Source organism: Vipera ursinii, assembly GCF_947247035.1.
Source record: "Vipera ursinii genome assembly, chromosome: W".
Classification (NCBI taxonomy): Eukaryota; Metazoa; Chordata; class Lepidosauria; order Squamata; family Viperidae; genus Vipera; species Vipera ursinii.
This window is the reverse complement of record NC_139522.1, coordinates 3906426-3928604: the sequence shown is the minus strand read 5'-3', so window position 1 is coordinate 3928604 and position 22179 is coordinate 3906426. Positions and strand designations below refer to the sequence as shown.

The 22179-nt window shown below is 42.9% G+C and overlaps 1 protein-coding gene across 1 annotated transcript in view; it reads right to left on the bottom strand.

Moving 5' to 3' along the window:
* THRA (thyroid hormone receptor alpha) overlaps positions 1–22179 on the bottom strand; it is a 358095-nt gene that overhangs the window by 37255 nt on the left and 298661 nt on the right. Inside the window, exons 4-6 of the mRNA XM_083375949.1 lie at positions 12941–13041; positions 9327–9474; positions 8757–8962 (exon numbers count right to left, since the gene is read on the bottom strand). Of these exons, the coding sequence (XP_083232075.1) occupies positions 8757–8962; positions 9327–9474; positions 12941–13041 (455 nt within the window). The remainder of the gene's footprint in view (positions 1–8756; positions 8963–9326; positions 9475–12940; positions 13042–22179) is intronic.

The following is a 22179-nucleotide window of genomic DNA, read 5'->3' as shown; positions in this document are numbered from 1 at the left end:
TCTGGATCCATACCAATTGGGTTTCAGGCCCAGGTACAGCACGGAGACGGCATTGGTCGCACTGGTGGGTGATGTCTGGCGGGCCCGAGACAGGGGTTATTCCTCTGTCCTGGTCCTTTTAGATCTCTCAGCGGCTTTTGATACCATCGACCATGGTATCTTGCTGTGACGTCTTGGGGGGTTGGAAGTGGGAGGCACCGTTTTATGGTGGTTCTCCTCCTACCTCTTGGGCCGTTCGCAGACGGTGTTGACAGGGGGCAGAGGTCAACCCCTAGGCCCCTTAATTGTGGGGTGCCTCAGGGGTCGGTGCTCTCGCCCCTCCTGTTCAACATCTATATGAAGCCACTGGGTGAGATCATCTGTGGTTTCGGGGTGAGGTATCATCAATATGCCGATGATACCCAGCTCTTTATCTCCACCCTGAACCAAGCCAGTGATGCCCTCGACGTGATGTCCCGCTGCCTGGAAGCGGTACGGATTTGGATGGGGAAGAACAGGCTCCAGCTCAACCCGGCCAAGACTGAGTGGCTTTACGTACTGGCATCTCGACTCGTCCAAGAGGTTCCATCTTTGGTTATGGGAGGAGAGGTGTTGCCTCCCGTTGATAGGGCGCGCAATTTAGGCATCCTCCTGGACTCACGACTCAGTTTTGAAGATCATATTGGAGTCGTGGCCAGGGGGGCATTTGCCCAGGTTCGCCTGGTGCGCCAGTTGCGCCCCTATCTGGACCGAGATGCCCTACGTGCGGTCACTCATGCACTCGTTACCTCTCGGATAGATTACTGCAATGCTCTCTACATGGGGCTGCCCTTGAAGACCACCCGGAGGCGTCAGCTGGTGCAGAATGCAGCCGCGGGGGTAGTGATGGGAGCATCCCGATACTCCCATATTACACCGCTCCTGCGTGAGCTGCATTGGCTACCAGTTGTTTTCCGGGCGAGATTTAAGGTGCTGGTACTTACCTTTAAAGCCCTACATGGCTTAGGCCTGGGATATTTGCAGGACCGTCTGCTACCGGGGACGACTTCCCATCGCCCAGTGCGCTCACACAGAGAGGGCCTCCTCAGGGTGCCGTCGGCCAGACAATGTCGGCTGGCGACCCCCAGGGGGAGGGCCTTCTCTGTGGGAGCACCAGCCCTTTGGAACCAGCTTCCCCTTGAGCTTCGGATGGCCCCGGACCTCCGGTCCTTTCGCCGCGACCTCAAAACTTTTCTCTTCCATCAGGCTGACCTGGATTGATGATGGGTTTTTAAAAATGTTTTAATTTTAATTGTAGTAAATTTATTTTGGGGCTGTTATTTAATTCGTTTTTTAATTTTTGTATTGTTGTTTTTATTGTTGTAAGCCGCCCTGAGTCCCTTGGGAGATAGGGTGGCATATAAGTCCCAAAAATAAATAAATAAAATAAAAATAAATAAATAAATAAATTTACGGTTTGCTAGGCACAATACTTTTTGCAATGCCAATAAACCAGGCAGATGGTTAGCTTACAGGTTAAGGAAGAAGCAAAGGGCTTCTAACATAGATAAAATAGAACATAAGGGTAAGGTTGTGTATCAACAGGATCATATCAAGGAAGCCTTTCTGGACTTTTATTCTAAATTATATGCTAAAGATAAGATTAATGAAGCAGATATTGATGTATATTTGAGGAATGCTAACATCCCGGTTCTTACACAAGAACAAAATGAAGAGATTAATCAACTGATAACAGAAGAAGAAATCCTTTTAGCAATTAAACAATTGAAGATGGATAAAGCGCCAGGCACGGATGGACTGACTGCGGTGTACTATAAAAACCTACAATTGGAGATGATAAAGCCACTAAAGGAATTGTTTCAGACAATTCAAAGGGGAGGAAGGGTGCCTCCGTCTTGGAGAACTGCCTTTATTTCTTTGATTCCGAAAGAAGATCAGGACGTCACTCAAGTAAGAAATTATAGACCAATATCACTTTTGAATATGGACTACAAGATATTTGCTAAGGTTTTAGCTAACAGATTGATGAGGGTTCTGCAACAGATAATTCATGGGGACCAAACTGGGTTTATCAGTGGTAGACAAATGAAAAATAATGTGAGGCATATAGTAGACTTGTTGGAATTTTTGGAAAGGAACAACCAGATCCCTGCGGCGCTGATCTTTTTAGACGCCGAAAAAGCCTTTGATCAATTGGATTGGCAATTTTTGATGAAAGTTTTAGATAAAATGAATTTTGGGGATAAATTCTTACAACCAATTAGGGCATTATATCAAAAACAAACAGCCGGAATAATAGTAAATAATAGTTTGACTGAAGTATGTAATATTGAAAAGGGCACAAGACAAGGGTGTCCGTTGTCACCTTTATTATTTATCTTAACATTGGAGATATTATTGATTAAAATACGAAATTTGGAAAAAATTAAGGGAATTCAAATTAGAGATCAGGATTATAGACTGAGGGCGTTTGCAGACGATCTGGTTGTTACGGTGACCCAGCCAAAAAATTCTGTTGTGGACCTGATGGAGATAATAATGCAATATGGGAAGGTTTCTGGATTTAAGGTCAATATACAAAAAACTAAAATATTAGCCAAAAATATGACAGTATCGCAAAAAGCCCTTCTAGAAGGGTTAACTGGATTTGAGATTGTTAAAAGGGTTAAATATTTGGGGGTGTATTTGTCACCCTCAAATGCAAAGTTATATAAAAATAATTATGAAAAGTTATGGGGAAAAATTCAAAAAGAATTGGAGAGCTGGGAAAAATTGCAGTTGTCTCTACTGGGAAGAATTGCAGCAGTGAAAATGAATGTTTTACCTAAATTTCTATTTTTATTTCAAATGATACCTATTCTTAAAAAAGACTCAAATTTGGAGGAATGGCAAAAGGGTATCAATAAATAAACAATGCCCTGTTAACCGCCCTGAGTCTCTTGAGAGAAGGGCGGTATATAAATTAAATAAATAAATAAATAAATAAATAAATAAATAAATAAATAAATAAATTTGTATGGGCAGGGAAAAGGCCACGAGTTAAATTTAAGATTATGCAGGATACGCGTGAAAGAGGTGGTCTTAAAATGCCCAACTTTAAATTATATTATGAAGCTGCTGCGTTGTCAGCGATAAGTGATTGGATTAATTTAACACAAGGGAGATTATTAAATCTGGAGGGCCATGACTATGCATATTTATTGTATGATAAGAAGGTAGATAATGTGTTTAAAGTGCATATTTTAAGACAGGCATTGCTGAGAGTTTGGAAAAAGTATAGACATAAGCTAAACTACAAGATACCTTTATGGGCAATTCCGAAACATGCAATAGAAAACATAAATGTTGGCTTCAAACATGATGTGACTACATACAAGGAGATCTTAAGTTTGGAGAGGAACGTATGGTGTTTGAAGCCATATAATTTTTTACGAGATGAGAAGATTGTTCAAACTTGGTTTCAATATGGTCAATTACAGGCCAGGTGGAAAGAAGACCAGAAAATTGGTTTCTCAATGATTGATGAAAATTTGGTAAAGCAAATTAGAAATCAGGGTTGTAAAGTCGCGTGCTTCACATAGAGACGGACACAGAGCTGGGGTAAAGATGAGTTTATTCTGAACAGAACGAACTGGGGAAAACAGGGAAGCCTGGCGTCTATTTGTACCTGTCCAGGTGGATGGCATCCAATCAGTTCAAACCTGGGCTTCCTGCCAGTGCAGGTGACAATGGGTGTAGATCCTGGCTTCCCACCAGGCTGACCATGCCTGGGACTGTCAACAGCTTAACTCATTAGGCTTATCCTGAGTGAGCAGTTATCGCCCGGAGCTGTCCAACCCCTCTACTGATCTGCACCATCAGCCTCCTGCTGTGCTGTCCTTTGTGTATGCTGGGAGGCATACACTGCAAGGGTCCAGCACATATCAAACGGATATATCTTGCATTGATAGAAATTGACTCAGAAACAGAACTTGTTAAAGATTGTATGATAAAGTGGGCTCAGAATATTCAAGAAGTTATCACAATGGACACTTGGGAAAAGATTTGGGTGAGGAACGTAAAATTTACACAAGCTCAAAACTTAAGAGAGAACTTCTACAAAATGTTTTATAGGTGGCATTTAGATCCTAAAAAGCTTGCAAGTATGTATCCGAACTATCAACCTAAATGTTGGAGATGTGGTGGCGAAGACGCAATGTATTTTCATATATGGTGGACCTGTAAAAAGGTTAAAGCTTTTTGGATTAAAATTTGGTGGAATATGCAGAAGATATTTAAGCAAAGGATAAAGTTTTGTCCGCAATTGTTCTTATTGGGCATAATTACAGATACTACTGTTGTGGACACCAAGTTGATGCTGAACTTAATTACGGCAGCAAGACCTTTAGTAGGTCAATATTGGAAGAAGGAGGAACTGCCGACTATAGAAGAATGGACTCTAAAAGTTTCTGACCTGGCGGAAATGGCAAAGATTTCGGCTTATTTGAAAGACCATTCGCAACAACGTTATATTATGGAGTGGAAAAAGTGGATTGATTATATCCAGAACAAATATGGGACTAAAAAGTTTCATTTAGCATTTGTATAAGTTTTTTTATGTGATATTAGTATTGCTTGTAGTCATTTCATATGAGCTAGAGTGCGATAGACTTAATAGTTTATTGTTGTTAACATATGGTTGTTTATGATTGTTTCTACTTTTATACCTTGTATTTAGCTCTGGGAAGTCGGGGAGGGGGGAGGGGGGAAGGGGGGGAGGGTTAGGGAGGGTTAGGAAGGGTTGGGTGGGGGGAGGGGGGGAGGGATTGTTAAAGATAAAATGTATTGTAAAACTTTTCAATAATAAAAAAAGAACTCTCTGCTATGACCTGTCCGTCTTGGGTGGCCCTGCATGGCATACTGTAGCTCATAGCATCATTGAATTATGCAAGCCCCTTCACCACAACAAGGCAGTAATCCATGAAGGGGATGGGCATGATAAAGGACCAAAATGGCAGGGACCTAACAGAGGCAGAAGAGATTAAGAAGAGGTGGCAAAACTACACAGAAGAACTATATAAGAACAAGCTTAACGTCCCAGATAACCACGATTGGGTGGTCACTGACCATGAGCCAGACATCCTAGAATGTGAACTGAAATGGGCCTTATGAAATCTGAGCAACAACAAAGCTTGTGGAGGTGACAGTATTCCAGCTGAGCTATTCAAAATCTTAAAAGATGATGCAGTAAAAGTGCTACACTCAATTTGCCAGCAAATTTGGAAAACTCAATAGTGGCCACAGAATTGGAAAAGGTCAGTTTACATTCCAATTCCAAAGAAAGGCAATGCCAAAGAATGTTCAAAGTATCGCACCATTGCACTCATTTCACATGCTAGTAAAGTTATGCTTAAAATCCTACCACTCTAATGGCAGAAAGTGAAGAGGAACTAAAGAGCCTCTTGATGCGGGTGAAGGAGGAGAGTGCAAAAGTGGGCTTGAAACTAAACATTAAGAAAACCAACATCATGGCATCCACCCCTCTCAATTTCTGGTAAATAGATGGGGAAGAAATGGAGGTAGTGAAAGATTTTATTTTCCTGGGCTCCAAGATCACCACAGAGCCTAATGCTTGGAAAGGTTGAGGGCAAGAGAAGAAGGGGACGACAGAGAATGAGGTGGCTGGATGGTGTCACTGAAGCAGTAGGCGTGAGCTTAAATGGACTCCAGAAGATGGTAGAGGACAGGAAGGCCTGGAGGAACGTTGTCCATGGGGCCGCGATGGGTCGGACACGACTTCGCAACTAACAACAGCCAGCAGAGGTAGCCAAAAGCCACCAATTCCTACTCTGCTCAGAAATGGGTGAGGAGAGAGGGGCTTGCATTGAGGGATTTCTATTCCATTTGTCCTTGATCAGAGCTGAAAGGTCACAGCCCTGTCCATTTGCTCAAGCAAATTAACCCTTCAAAGGCAAATCTGCAGCTTCGAATCTCCTAAACCAGTGTTTCCAACCTCAACAACTTTACGATGTGTAGACATGCTGGCTGGGGAATTCTGGGAGTTAAGTCCACATATCTTAAAGTTGCTGAGGTTGAGAAATACTGTGCTGAGCTATGGCAGCAAGAGAAATCTTAACTAAAATGATTCAATTCTTGGATTTATCATTACGTTTATGCTGATTCTGAGTTTAGTATAAATTATTAACATTCAAGATGGATTACAATTTTCCCACATTAGTAGCCTGGGAACAGATCTGTACATTTTTAAAAGAGTGGGACTAATGTTAAATTTATAAAAGATTACTTTCTTTTCAAAGGCTGAGCAATGTTTTTATCACGTGTACTAAACTAAAATAAGCTTATACTGTAAATTGGCCAGATGGTTTATGTATGAGCAGCAATGAAAGAGATTTAAAAAATTACACTCTATTTCCAGTCCAATTGAAATTTATTGGCAATTACGGTCAAATTCAAATAATAATAATAATAATAATAATAATAATAATAATAATAATAATAATAATAATAATAATAATAATAATAATAATAAAGTTGGAAGGGACCTTGGAGGTCATCTAGTCCAACCCCCTGCTCAGGCAGGAAATTCTATACCAGGGGTCTTCAAACTTGGCCCTTTTATGACTTGTGGACTTCAACTCCCAGAATTCCTCAGCCAGGCACACAAGTCATAAAAGGGCCAAGTTTGGAAACCCCTGGCCTAATTCATAGTAGAGAGTTTCAGAAAAGCTAGCAAATAGTTGAAAATGTGTACTTTCCAAGTATCTTAAGTAGCTACTGTAAGCAGAATGTGAATACACTTCAGCCATATGTATAATTTTAACAACACAAACTTTATGCATGTGTTAATTTTGGACTGCTTCTTTATCGAATGGTTAAGGAAGAAAACACAGAAACAATATAAACTTCAGCAACCAATGCTCAATTATCTGCTATGTTTAGCACAGTTTTTCTCAGCCTTGGCAACTTTAAGATGTGTGGGCTTCAGCTCCCAGAATTCCCCAGCCAGCATTCTGTGAGTTGAAGTCCACACATATTAAAGTTGCCAAGGTTGAGAATCACTAAGTCCAACAGCAGCACAAAATAGAGAAGTGTGTCAACTTGGCATGTATACAGGTAGTCCTCAACTTATGACCATTCGTTCAGCAACTGAAATAACAGCACTGAAAGCACTAACAACTCATGCCCAAAGTTACGGTTGTTGCAGCCCCCCTGCAGTCACAATATCAAAATGTGGGTGCTTGGCAATCCACCCACGCTTAAGGGGGGGACTGCAACTCCCACCCACCCATCTCCCTCCCCTATCTATGCCTTTCTGGGTCCCACTACCCTGCCTTGTTGGGCAGCAAGCAAACCCAAAGTTTTAGGCATGTGTTGCAAACAGTGGCAGGTGAAGTAGGGTCCTAAAAGAAGTCAGGCAGGCAGCAAAGGAACAAAAAGGAGAAACTGGCTTACTAACCAAAAGTAAAACAAACTGAAATGAAGGAAGAAAAAATAGCCCAGCAGTGGGGGAAGAGCCCAGTTAGATTAAGGCCCAGCTCTGCATTCCAATACCAAAGAGGCTTCCAAACAAGCCTAGATACTTGACTTTGAGAAGCCCTGATGCTTTGAAACACCAGGGAAGGAGATTAGTGATCCATCCACTTGTGGTATTTTACAAAAGAATGAAACTGGCTTGTGGGCTAGGCTAGGCCTCAACCCCAATCAGCTGGCAGTACAGAGACTGCAGGCCTCTCCTAGCTCTTGCTAGGCTTTGGAGAAGTGAGCCTCCTGCATGCAAAGGCAGCATCTCCAGGACTGGCTTCCCACAAGTTTTCCCTTACTTAACCCCTTCCCTCCCACCACAAACCCACATTTTTTTCAATTAAGAAAACAAAAAAGCTGGTGGGGACAAACTTGTTGATCTTTCACCTCCCCCCCCAAAGCTAAACTCTCTGCCTCTGCCCTCCAATGTTGACCCCCTTTAACCACTTAATTTGCTAAATTTACTGCGTGCTCTGCTTAACAACCTGCACATTCATTTTATGACCACATCAGGAAGACGAGGGGGTGGGAGTTGTTAAGCCAGCTCATCTTGCTTAACAGCTGTTGCAAGCTGTGACCCTAATGGACCAGCTTCATTACTGTCATAGGTCAAGGATTACCTGCATATTCAGGTAACCAAAACTTGAAGCATAGTATATTATGCATATATTCACTTATTCTGCCTGATTTACCTTTAATCTACCAGATTTTGCAGAAAGCCTGGAGTAAAAAGATCTACAGAAAGATATGGACCTTTCAAAACAGTAATTATTATAGTTAGTCCTCGCTTAATTGCCCTAATTGGGACTGGAAAATCTGTGGTTAAGTGGTTGTTAAGTGAACCATCATTTGACCACCTTGCTTAGTGATGTCAGTTCCAGCAGTCCCAGTTGCGGTCATTACTTGAATAACCTGCAACTGTTCAGTGAGGCATGACATGACTACAACTTGCAACCTCTTGCTGGCTTCCTCACTGATTTTACATGTCCAAAGCTGGCTGGGCAGGCAAATGGCAATCACGTGAATGTACAATGCTGCAACTGTTGTAAATGCACTAATTGTGATCATGTGACCACAGTGACACTGAGACAGTCATAACTCACTTTTTTCAGTGCCGTTGTAACTTCAGTTGCTAAATGAATTGTTAAGTGAGGACTACATGTAATTCAAAATAAAGAATGAAAAGTATGTAAAATTATGTATTGTGTCAATACTGACAAATAGAACTGTCCACCCTATTTGCCAGTACAATTTACCAGAAATTTCCGCTTCTGTTTCCAATGGCTGCCTTGGGCGTTGGTACTGCAGTGTGCATCCGTAGCGATTCGGATCAACTCCCATTCGTCTGCTGTTGGTTCTGGTCGGTGCTGAAGGGATTTCATCATTTCCTCTTTGCGCCGTCTCTCACGGTTCTCTTCAATCAGCTTACGTTTGGCTACTCTCTTGGAGTCATCCAGCACCACTAGGAGGGTGGTGAAGAATGAAGAGGTATGAGAGGAAGGGGGGGCTCACATAGTCAATCAGAATTCTGCAACCAATTTGGCCAATTCTAAGGTGCCAAAGGGAATTATGAATAGCAATTTGATAGGCTTATATTTAAAACCCTATGGAATACTATGATAGCTCTCATGGTATCCCAAAGACTCAAAAAGTAGGGATTCAAAGATGATCCCCATGTAATTCTACACACCAAACAATTATTTCCCTCTCTTGATCCTCCAAAGTGTGTCCATTCTTGGGCACATTTCTTCTCCCCTATTCTCTGGTAATAGCCTATAACCACTCCCAACCGCCCTAGTTCTCCACAGTGGGCGCAATGCCCTTACAGTCCATGGCCATGCCAACGGCAATGCACTTCTTGAATCGGCAAAGCTGACACTGGTTGCGAGTGATCTTATCAATGACACAGGAACCATCATATTTGCAGGAGTATGTTGAGTGCAGATTTTTCTGAATGGTCCGTCGGAAGAAGCCCTGTAGAACAGAGAATACAGTCAGAGCCAGGTAACCTTGAGAAAGCAGAGCATGTATCCTTCCATTCTCAAACCATATTCCACTCTCCCCAACCCTTGAGCTTCTACAGGTGAAACTCGAAAAATTAGAATATCATGCAAAAGTTCATTTATTTCAGTAATGCAACTTAAAAGGGGAAACTAATATATGAGATAAACTCATTACATGCAAAGCAAGATAGTTCAAGCCGTGAGTTGGCATAATTGTGATGATTATGGCGTACAGCTCATGAAAACCCCAAATCCACAATCTCAGAAAATTAGAATATTGTGAAAAGGTGCAATATTCTACAGGTGAAACTCGAAAAATTAGAATATCGTGCAAAAGTTCATTTATTTCAGTAATGCAACTTAAAAGGGGAAACTAATATATGAGATAGACTCATTACATGCAAAGCAAGATAGTTCAAGCCGTGATTTGTCATAATTGTGATGATTATGGCGTACAGCTCATGAAAACCCCAAATCCACAATCTCAGAAAATTAGAATATTACATGCAATCAATAAAACAAGGAGTGTACATAGAACAATATCGGACCTCTGAAAAGTATAAGCATGCATATGTACTCAGTACTTGGTTTGGGCCCCTTTTGCAGCAATTACTGCCTCAATGCGGCGTGGCATGGAAGCGATCAGCCTGTGGCACTGCTGAGGTGTTATGGAAGACCAGGATGCTTCAATAGCGGCCTTCAGCTCTTCTGCATTGTTCGGTCTCATGTCTCTCATCTTTCTCTTGGCAATGCACCATAGATTCTCTATGGGGTTCAGGTCAGGCGAGTTTGCTGGCCAATCAAGCACAGTAATCCCACAGTCATTGAACCAGGTTTTGGTGCTTTTGGCAGTGTGGGCAGGTGCCAAGTCCTGCTGGAAAATGAGGTCAGCATCCCCATAAAGCTCGTCTGCGGAAGGAAGCATGAAGTGCTCCAAAATTAGCTGATTAGAGTGGGACACTTTGAGCCTAGAATATTGCACCTTTTCACAATATTCTAATTTTCTGAGATTGTGGATTTCGGGTTTTCATGAGCTGTAAGCCATAATCATCACAATTATGACAAATCACGGCTTGAACTATCTTCCTTTGCATGTAATGAGTCTATCTCATATATTAGTTTCCCCTTTTAAGTTGCATTATTGAAATAAATGAACTTTTGCACGATATTCTAATTTTTCGAGTTTCACCTGTAGGCTCAAAGTGTCCCACTCTAATCAGCTCATTAAGCCATAACACCTGCAAAGGGTTCCTGAGCCTTTAAATGGTCTCTCAGTCTGGTTCAGTAGGAATCACAATCATGGGGAAGACTGCTGACCTGACAGTTGTGCAGAAAACCATCATTGACACCCTCCATAAGGAGGGAAAGCCTCAAAAGGTAATTGCAAAAGAAGTTGGATGTTCCCAAAGTGCTCTATCAAAGCACATTAATCGAAAGCTATGTGGAAGGGAAAAGTGTGGAAGAAAAAAGTGCACAAGCAGCAGGGATGACCGCAGCCTGGAGAGGATTGTCAGGAAAAGGCCATTCAAAAGTGTTGGGGACTTTCACAAGGAGTGGACTGAGGCTGGAGTCAGTGCATCAAAGAGCCACCACACACAGATGGATCCTGGACATGGGCTTCAAATGTCGTATTCCTCTTGTCAAGCCACTCCTGAACAACAAACAACGTCAGAAGCGTCTTACCTGGGCTAAAGAAAAACAGACCTGGTCTGTTGCTCAGTGGTCCAAAGTCCTCTTTTCTGATGAGAGCAACTTTTGCATCTCATTTGGAAACCAAGGACCCAGAGTCTGGAGGAAGAATGGAGAGGCACACACTGCAAGATGCTTGAAGTCCAGTGTGAAGTTTCCACAGTCTGTGTTGATTTGGGGAGCCGTGTCATCTGCTGGTGTTGGTCCACTGTGCTTCATTAAGTCCAGGGTCAACACAGCCGTCTACCAGGAGATTTTGGAGCACTTCATGCTTCCTTCCACAGACGAGCTTTATGGGGATGCTGACCTCATTTTCCAGCAGGACTTGGCACCTGCCCACACTGCCAAAAGCACCAAAACCTGGTTCAATGACCGTGGAATTACTGTGCTTGATTGGCCAGCAAACCCGCCTGACCTGAACCCCATAGAGAATCTATGGTGCATTGCCAAGAGAAAGATGAGAGACATGAGACCGAACAATGCAGAAGAGCTGAAGGCCGCTATTGAAGCATCCTGGTCTTCCATAACACCTCAGCAGTGCCACGGGCTGATAGCTTCCATGCCACGCCGCATTGAGGCAGTAATTGCTGCAAAAGGGGCCCAAACCAAGTACTGAGTACATATGCATGCTTATACTTTTCAGTGGTCCGATATTGTTCTATGTACACTCCTTTTATTGATTGCATGTAATATTCTAATTTTCTGAGATTGTGGATTTGGGGTTTTCATGAGCTGTACGCCATAATCATCACAATTATGACAACACACGGCTTGAACTATCTTGCTTTGCATGTAATGAGTCTATCTCATATATTTCCCCTTTTAAGTTGCATTACTGAAATAAATGAACTTTTGCACGATATTCTAATTTTTTGAGTTTCACCTGTAGATGAGGCAGATCAGGGAAGAAACAAGTTTTGCTAAATGGGTAGACTGATGAGTTTAGCCATCTGTCAAAACTTACTTGGGTTTTGTCCAAGTGATTTGTAAGTCAGACTGGTATCAGCTGTGTTACATCTGAACACAAATCTAGCAACATTCCAGAAGAGTTCTAAACCTGTATGCAAACACAGCCCAAACAACTGACAGACATAGGAAGAATTGCATCATGAAACAGCAAAGAGGAACCTGTCATTTGCTTCACCATGTAGGTCCCCTCTTGCTAGTCAACTGCTGTTCAGGCTGCTCCAAGTCTCTGAACCTGAAATTAGCTTGGAGACTTGAGGAATACAGGGTACAGCCTGCTTTGAAAGAACAGGACACTTATGCTGCCTGGAGCAGATTGACCTTGGAAGACAGCATCTAAGGCAGGGGTGTCAAACTGCTGGTGCGTGGCCTGGATGCGTCATGCCGAAACTGTGCCCACCCCATTGCCGGCAATGGGAAAAAAGTCACGATACGTTGCAACACATCACATGACGTTGCGAGTTTGATCTAAGGGTTGGAAAGTAAGTGACATACCTGTAGCAGCCCAAGCAGCTAAAAGTTCCCAGCCTCTAGAGGGTCACTTGTCTGCAGCACCAACTGAATGGTCACTGAATTTGTCAGATTGCACCCATGGTACAACTGTCACAGTCTATTGACTGCTTAAAGGGCAAAGCATTACTGTATAACTGAGGATGACTTAAGCTGCCTCGGGTATGACTTGAGGATCAGGTTGAAAAGGTTGCTGAGTCATATTGGTGCATGAGTAGGTGCAGGTATGGAAGGTACTGCGTTTAGACACACCTTTTTCAAGCATTTTTTACCTTGCAGCCTTCACAGGTAATACAGCGGTAGTGGTACCCTGTGGCTTTGTCTCCACATACAACACACTGTTCATCTTTGTCCAAATAGCTAGGGATGTACCCTGTAGAAGAAAACAGCCAAGATGTCAAAGCTGGAAAGAGAAAACAGCAGCTGGAAGAGGTTAAGACCTACTGTAGTAGACTATGAAGCATTGTTGCCCACCACTCTCACTCCATAGAAAAACAGAGCAAGATAGCAACAGCTATTCCTTTGTGGCTACTTACAAGTACAGGTAGTCCTCAAGTTACGAATGTAATGGAGCCTACCAATTACATTCATAACCTGAGAATTCATAGGAGTGAATGGCGTAACTTGAAGGCAATCACTCCCTGCTTTCGCCCACACATTCGCTAATTAAATGCACGGGTCGTTAAGTGCACACGAGGTATCTCAGGGTGGGGAACGCCATGGGGGGCCTAGTGCAGGGACAAGACCATTGCGTCCAGGCACCAAAGGCCTCTCCCCACCTATTGAGAGACCCCATGCTTCTCTTTCCACCCCTTGGGGTCCAAAGCTGCTTGGGTCTTTCCTCCTCACCCCGTCACCGACCACTAATTTACCTTTGGCACCATGTTTGAGAGCCCTGCACTTCCCATGATCACCTGCGTGGCCTTGAGTGCTAGAACCCTTGTCTAGTCAAGTGGAGAAGCGCTCGACCAGTCTCTTCCCTTCCCCTCTGAGCCCCAGTTTTTCTCACAAGTGGGCACAGCCTTGCTCTGCCACTTGCTGGAGTGCTGAACCCACCCAGGTTTCACAAATTGCACTGCCACGGAGCTGGTGAACTTGGCGCACCACCGCCCTGCTCCCCTCGCTTGCCAAAAACACTCCTTTTCCAAATTGCAAGAGGGGCTCCTAAACAATCCTACTCTCTAGCTCCGTCTCATTTCTCTGCTGCCATGGAGCTGGAGAGCTTGGCACGCCACTGCCCAGCTCCCCTAGCTTCGTAGCACTTGCTGCTATTTGGATGCGAGCAGGAAGAAACCACCCAGAGGAAGCTGGCTGCCCCTGTCTAGCTTCTAGATTGGAAGGAATGAGGCTTGGCTGGCCCGGTTCTGCCTACCCTCCCTAAGCGGAGATTTTTGCAGAGGAGTGGGGCACGGTAATGCCTTTGCAGCTTTGCATAGCGCAGGTTGGCAGAACCAGCTCGTCCCTCATTGCAACCATGAATCCACCAGTCTGGAATCCCATTCATGGCCTCCACCTCTAACCTGGAACCAGAGGGAGCCTGGGGAGGGTGGGAGCCTGACCTCAAATGTCTGGGTGAAGCTCCTCTTTGCGCTCCATTTAATCCTGGTTCCCTTCCAAGCAAGAATGGAATGGGAAATAACTTCCATTGCCTGACCGCTGGTCTTGGCTGTGCTGCTTAAAAAACGCTGCATTTGGGGCTTCCGGTTTGCGCATGCGGCGCTTCCGGACGTGCAGGAACAGCTTGCTTCCTGCCGTCCGTTTCTTCCTTTTTTGGAGGACCCTGAAAAGGGTCAAAAATCGCCCTGGAGGGGCGATTACCGAGAGGAGGACTTTCCTGCGATCGTGGAAGAGCGGCAGCCCTCCGCTGGAATCCGGAATCATCTCCTTTGGCCCGAAGAAGAAGAGACCGGCCATAAAGATGGCTGATCATTAAGCCGCTCCCTGCCGAAAGCCAAAGCACTACCTAGCACTAAGAAGCAATCTGGAGGACCTGGGTGAGCTTTTACCTTTCTTATTCCCTAACCATCTTCCTGTGGGACTTTCCTGAAAATCTCTTTCCCCATTTTTTTAGAAAACGGTGAATATCTACTTTGGGAACAAATCTTAAAGCCTCAAAGCTACAAAAGAACTTTAATTAATTCAGCAAAGAAATTAAGTAATTTCATCTGTATTTACTAAAAAGCTTCTATTTGTTGCTGGGAATCCACTACCCTATCTTTTCTCTAAGCTGTGAATTAAGGAAAAAAATTGGACTAATCCTACAAAAGTTCTATATTAATTTGGAAAAAGAAAAGAAAAGAAAATTCCTACATTGCACGTTATATGTTACTGATGACATCTTGTGGCGAAACCTGGTACAGCAAGTAAATTTCCTTTTTTTGTTGTGAGAGCTGACTGAATAACACAGCTGTCCTTGACACTAAGATAAGGGTGGGAACACCTGGCACTGAATAAAACTCTTCAGGAGGTGGAAAATCTTTGACTATTATTAAAACAGCCTCCATGAAAGATTTAACTGCACACAACAACGAAATGGATGAATACATCCCACCACTTGATTATAACCTGATACTGGACACAATTTTGGCAATGACAGAGCAAATTAAAGCCAAATTGCAAGAAAAATCTGACAACCTAAAGCCACCAAATCAAATTTTGACTTTAAATCAGGAAAAGATAACCCAAAATCAAATAGAAGTGGAAACTAACACTAAAATAGGAGATTTCAAAGAACAACAAAAGCAACCTACAGAAGACCTTAAAGTCCAAACGTTAATAGCAACTACAAAACTTACAACCCAAAAAGCAACAGCACCTGAAGAAAACAACACCAAGAGTGAAGACACTAAAAGCCTTCAAATACAATATATTGAGAATTCAATTAATCAAAGGACAATCATAATACCAGCTACTACTTTCTACCTAACCCAGATAGAATTGGAAGAACAAAAAGATTTGACTGATTTAATGACAACTATATTATATCAACCATCAAAAACTGAATTGTCAAAGCAAAAATACAATGGTTACAAAGGGGACATCTTCCTTGCAAAACTGACATTTGGATATGCTCCCTGGATTCAAATAAGGGGTATAGGAAGAAAGGAAGATACATTTGAGATTTTAAAGATGCCAAGAGGGAAGCATGATTGGCACAAGAGGAAGGCAAGAGTTAGATTTAAAAAAAACTGAACTTGTTTCTCTTTTGGGATTCCTAAAGATAGACTATAAAAATATCTTTTTTGTGGATTAAAGGGAATCCCAAAAAAATATAACTGATTTTACATTTAGCTTTTAGATCGGTAAAGGAAAACAAATGTAAGCTTTCAGAATATAACTCCGAACTATATTTTAGAACTTGGAATGACATATCAAAAGATAGTATTTTAATAATTGATGTACGGTCAAGATGACTTATAGAATATTCAGTGGTTACTTTTGAACCATAGTATAGAATCTAGAATTTTTTATATAAAAGATAGTATTTTAATAATTGTTGAATGGTTAAGGCAAAAAAACATATTTCTAATTGGTGATTTCTTAAGATGAAAATTAGACTTTAATGGTAAAACATAAGAATGCTTTCTAATGAACAATATAAGTTTTCTAGACAAAAGAATTATTCTTTATTGAAATAGGGAATTGTGGGTTACCCAAAAATTAAGCTTTTTCCTATATACTATAGGCCACTCTAGAATATCCTATTGCAATTAGATAAAATTTAAAAACAGGATATTGATATGTATTACTGAAAATATATTTTAAGTTTTGTTGATTGACTAGGTTACAACTAGAAATGTACTAACTTGCCTATTTTGACTATGTAATAACTAAGGGAAGTAGAGAGGGCATCTCTGTTGATGTAACCTGAACTATTTACAACTGGTTATTTCTTATTTTAACTACCCAACCACCATATTGTTTCACAAATACATGTATTTGTAAATATTAAAAAATCAATAAAACTTGTATATAAAAAACACTGCATTGTAAATGGAAGAAACGTGCAGGGAAACAAAAGAAGTTTGTGGGACTAAAAAAAAAAGTTTAATCAGAACTTCCAACTTCTCAGAAAAAAAGGCTTGCTAGGGTTTACAGTAAGTCAGAATCCCAATGTGGATATGCCTGAGACAGAGTATGGAATCTTTCACATACGAACTGCTCTAATATGAACGTACAGTTCTAAAAAACAGTTCTGGCACTCCTTTCCTAGAGCTTATCTGGTCACATAACATGTTGGTGTTAGGACAAATAACTTCCAGTAGGAGAAGAAATTCCATTTTCTGTTCTGGCCCCCAGAGGACATTCTAAACCCTCTGGAATTCATAAAAGCAGTAAAATCCTATGGAAGTCTTCCCAGTTACACTGAGAGTCACTTGTAATAGCTTTTTTAAAGGGCTAAATACACAGGAAAACACACTGAACCTATATCTATAAATGGTGGCTTGCAAGATGCCTACGTGACAAAAATGATCTACCTTGTAAAGGTAACAGTAGCAGTACAGATAGTTCTCAACAGGTAGTCCTCATTTGTTTAACAACCATTTGAAGTTATAATGGCACTGAAAACAGTGACCTGTGACCAAACCCTGCACTTATGACCATCACAGCAACCCCATGGTCATGATCAAAATTTGGGCCATTGGCAACTGGCATGTATTTATGATGGTTGCAGCATCCTGGGGTCATGAGATCTCCATTTGCAACCTTCCCAACCAGGTTACAACAAGCACAAAGCCAGTGGGGTAAGCTGTATTCTCTTAACAACCCCATGATTCACTTAAGAAGTGCAGTGATTTGCTTAACATCCATGGCAAAAAGGTCATAAAATCAGGCACAACTCATTTAATAACCACCTTGTTTAGCAACAGAAATTCTGCTCCCAATTCTGGTCATAAGTCAAGGACTACCTGTATTTGCAGTCACCAATTAACTGAAAGCTATGATATCACTAATGTATCTTCTCCCCCATTTCTCCAAAACAGAAAACCTGGAGCAGGTTGTTTGCCAATTTTAACAAAATGTTTTGGTCTTTTTTAAGTGAAACGTGACTTGTAGAATATGTTTTTAATAGCTGAGAATAAACAGTTGGACAGCTTGCTTCAAGCAGGGGACAAGAATGAGGGCTGAACCCAGATATATAGAATCCTACTCAGGTTCTCCAATTGCATATACAGGTGAAATTCGAAAAATTAGAATATCATGCAAAAGTTCATTTATTTCAATAATGCAACTTAAAAGGGGAAACTAATATATGAGATAGACTCATTACATGCAAAGCAAGATAGTTCAAGCCGTGATTTGTCATAATTGTGATGATTATGGCTTACAGCTCATGAAAACCCCAAATCCACAATCTCAGAAAAATAGAATATTGTGAAAAGGTGCAATATTCTAGGCTCAAAGTGTCCCACTCTAATCAGCTAATTAAGCCATAACACCTGCAAAGGGTTCCTGAGCCTTTAAATGGTCTCTCAGTCTGGTTCAGTAGGAATCACAATCATGGGGAAGACTGCTGACCTGACAGTTGTGCAGAAAACCATCACTGACACCCTCCATAAGGAGGGAAAGCCTCAAAAGGTAATTGCAAAAGAAGTTGGATGTTCCCCTAGTGCTGTATAAAAGCACATTAATAGAAAGTTATGTGGAAGGGAAAAGTGTGGAAGAAAAAGGTGCACAAGCAGCAGGGATGACTGCAGCCTGGAGAGGATTGTCAGGAAAAGGCCATTCAAAAGTGTTGGGGACTTTCACAAGGAGTGGACTGAGTCAGTGCATCAAGAGCCATCACACACAGATGGATCCTGGACATGGGCTTCAAATGTCATATTCCTCTTGTCAAGCCGCTCCTGAACAACAAACGTCAGAAGCGTCTTACCTGGGCTAAAGAAAAACAGACCTGGTCCGTTGCTCAGTGGTCCAAAGTCCTCTTTTCTGATGAGAGCAACTTTTGCATCTCATTTGGAAACCAAGGACCCAGAGTCTGGAGGAAGAATGGAGAGGCACACACTGCAAGATGCTTGAAGTCCAGTGTGAAGTTTCCACAGTCTGTGTTGATTTGGGGAGTCATGTCATCTGCTGGTATTGGTCCACTGTGCTTCATTAAGTCCAGGGTCAACGCAGCCGTCTGCCAGGAGATTTTGGAGCACTTCATGCTTCCTTCCGCAGACGAGCTTTATGGGGATGCTGACCTCATTTTCCAGCAGGACTTGGCACCTGCCCACACTGCCAAAAGCACCAAAACCTGGTTCAATGACTGTGGGATTACTGTGCTTGATTGGCCAGCAAACTCGCCTGACCTGAACCCCATAGAGAATCTATGGTGCATTGCCAAGAGAAAGATGAGAGACATGAGACCGAACAATGCAGAATAGCTGAAGGCCGCTATTGAAGCATCCTGGTCTTCCATAACACCTCAGCAGTGCCACAGGCTGATCGCTTCCATGCCACGCCGCATTGAGGCAGTAATTGCTGCAAAAGGGGCCCAAACCAAGTACTGAGTACATATGCATGCTTATACTTTTCAGAGGTCCGATATTGTTCTATGTACACTCCTTGTTTTATTGATTGCATGTAATATTCTAATTTTCTGAGATTGTGGATTTGGGGTTTTCATGAGCTGTACGCCATAATCATCACAATTATGACAAATCACGGCTTGAACTATCTTGCTTTGCATGTAATGAGTCTATCTCATATATTAGTTTCCCCTTTTAAGTTGCATTACTGAAATAAATGAACTTTTGCACGATATTCTAATTTTTCGAGTTTCACCTGTATAAGTGTTAAAGAGAAATGGCAGGTGCAAACTTTTTTCCATTATGCATAAGCAGTTCTAAAAATCATTTTACATTTAGCTGACTTCTGGTTTGTGTTGTGGCGATGCAGCCAAAGGAAAGTGGAGCTCCACTTCCCACAGCTGATTTCGCCCTGCCAGGGGCCCCTAATTGGGCCTAAAGTCACCCTGGAGAGGTGATGAAGGAGGGGACCCTCGTAGATCACGGAAAGACAGTGGTCGATCCGTTTGATCTGAAGAAAGCCTTCCAAACCAGCAGGGGAAAGGCTAGCTTCATTTCTGTGGCTAGCCCAAGTCACCAACAACCAAAAAAAGCACCAGCATTACCAGCTGTCAACGCTGCTAACATCGAATGTTCTTGCTTGACAAGAGATGAAGAAGCAGCTATCTTATATGTTAAACTTGTGTATTACTTTAAAGAGCTAGAATTAGATTATTGCTGGGAGGAGGGAAGAGGAAGATTGTACCTCAAGGCTGTCTAAAATAAGAGAAGATAAGAACTTGGCGGGTTGTCTAACAGAAGAGAAACTGATTCTTCAAATTAATTGGAGAATGTGATTCATGACAGAAATAGAAAGGTGGATAATTGTGTTTAATATATTGTGCAAAGGGGAGGGGATTCAGATTCCAGATTCCTATACTTATTAGCCCTATACTTTTGCCAATGTATAGGGCTAATAAAGAACTTTTAAGGTAAACAATGCCTCAGAGTCACTTGAAAAGCTCATCCGTCAGAAACTTGACACCAGCATTCTAAACAGCGTGCGTGGAACTGGGTGAGAATATTAATCTTTTCTCTACTATTTTGATACCTGACTCCCTGGATAAGACAAACTCCCATAAAACAAGAAATCCTCAAGTGTGAGAAGGAAGGGGACCTTTGCTCCACCCTTCCAGAGAAACAAAAGCAGCCGGTCAATCTTTTTTGAGGACAAAATAAAGAAGAATATAATACCAAAGTGGAAGTACTATAGAGTGTTGACAAACTGCAGAATTGAGAAAACTGTTAAGGGTTTTCTCTTTGGAAAGAATATTGGGGTGAAATTCAAGAAACTTTAAAGTGGAAATAATTGTTTGCTTTAAGTCAAAGGTGTCAAACTCAATTTCATTGAGGGCCACATCAGCATTGTGGTTGCCCTCAGGGGGCTGGGATGGTTGTGGCCTACTGGGTGGGTGTGGCTGGAGTGGACATGGCCTACTGGGTGGGCGTGGCCAGCTCGACATCACTCACTTCAGGGGTGCCTGGGCAGGATTGGGGCAGATCTGAGGGTCTCTGGCAGAGGAGGATGGGACTGGGGCGAGCACTGGAACATGGTCTCTCCCACCCTCCCTCACTTCCTTCCTGTTTCTTCCTTCCTCCCTCCCACCCTCCATTCCTTCCCCCCCGTTCCTTCCTTCCTCCCTCCCTTTTTTCCTCTCTCCCTCCCACTCTCCCTTCCTTCCTCCCTCCCTCCCTTCCTTCCTCCCTCCCACCCTCCATTCCTTCCTCCCTCCCTTTTTTCCTCCCTCCCTCCCACTCCCTCCCTTCCTCCCTCCGTTCCTTCCTTCCTTCCTCTCACCCTCCATTCCTTTTTCCCTGTTCCTTCCTTCCTCCCTCCCTTTTTCCCTCCCTCCTTACCACCCTCCCTTCCTTCCCCCCTCCGTTCCTTCCTTCGCCTTCTCATCTCTTTCTTTCCCCCGCGCTTAGGAAGGGGTGATGGGAGGGGGAGAGATTGCCAGTACTAATATGCTGCTGCCAGCCATTCCTATACCATGTGGGTGGTCCCGTTGAAAGGGATGCCTCATAGCTGCGAGGCTGGAGGTGCTGGTGGGGTGGGGGGTGGCACTGATCTACAACCTGGTTGCATCCATCAAAGCCAGAGCTGCCCCGCCGCCACTGTCCTGCCCCCCAGGTGTGCGCACAGGAGACGGCCAGTGCCAGCATCCTAGCTGAAGTCAGCCTGCAGGGCAAGACAGCCAGCAAGGACGCTGGACTCTACTTGCGCGCACACCCAGGGGACGGGGTGGGGCTGCCCCGTGGATTTAAGGGTGAGTGCATTCTGGGTTTGATGGACACAACCAGGTTGTAGATCAGCACCAACCCCTCCTCCCCCCAGCACCTCCAACTTCGCAGCCACAAGGCTTTCCTTTCACCGGCACAGACACACACCCACGGGATAGTAAGACCGGCAGCAACATGGCAGCACTGGCAATCTCTCCCCCTCCCATCACCCCTTCCTGAGCATGGAGGAAGGAAAGAGATGAGAAGGAGAGAAGGAAGGAAGAAAGTGTAGCAGAGAAGGGAGTTGGGGAGGGATCGGTGCTGGCTGGAAAGCTTTGCCAGAGCTCTGCGGATTCAGCAGAGATGTCGGGAGCTCTGGCAGCGGGGTGGGGCTCTTGGGGAGGGATTTTTAAAGGGGAAGAGGTGATTGACTGGGGGAAGATGATTTTATTTTCTCTATTCCAGAGAGACAAGCCAAAAGGAGGGAGAGCGAGGTAGGAAGTTGGCGAAAAGGCTTTTTATTCTCTCTTAGGTGCAGATCTATTTGCAAGGGAGTTTTTTTCCTCTGTATATTTATAAGAATTACAGTCTCTATGAACTAAATTATCTTGAATGAACCAAATATGAATTTATATACAGTGCATTCAAAAAGTATTCAGACCCCCTTCTCTTTTGTCAATTTTGTTATGCTGCAACCTGATTCTACAGTTGCTGAAATTAATTTTTTCCTCATTAAT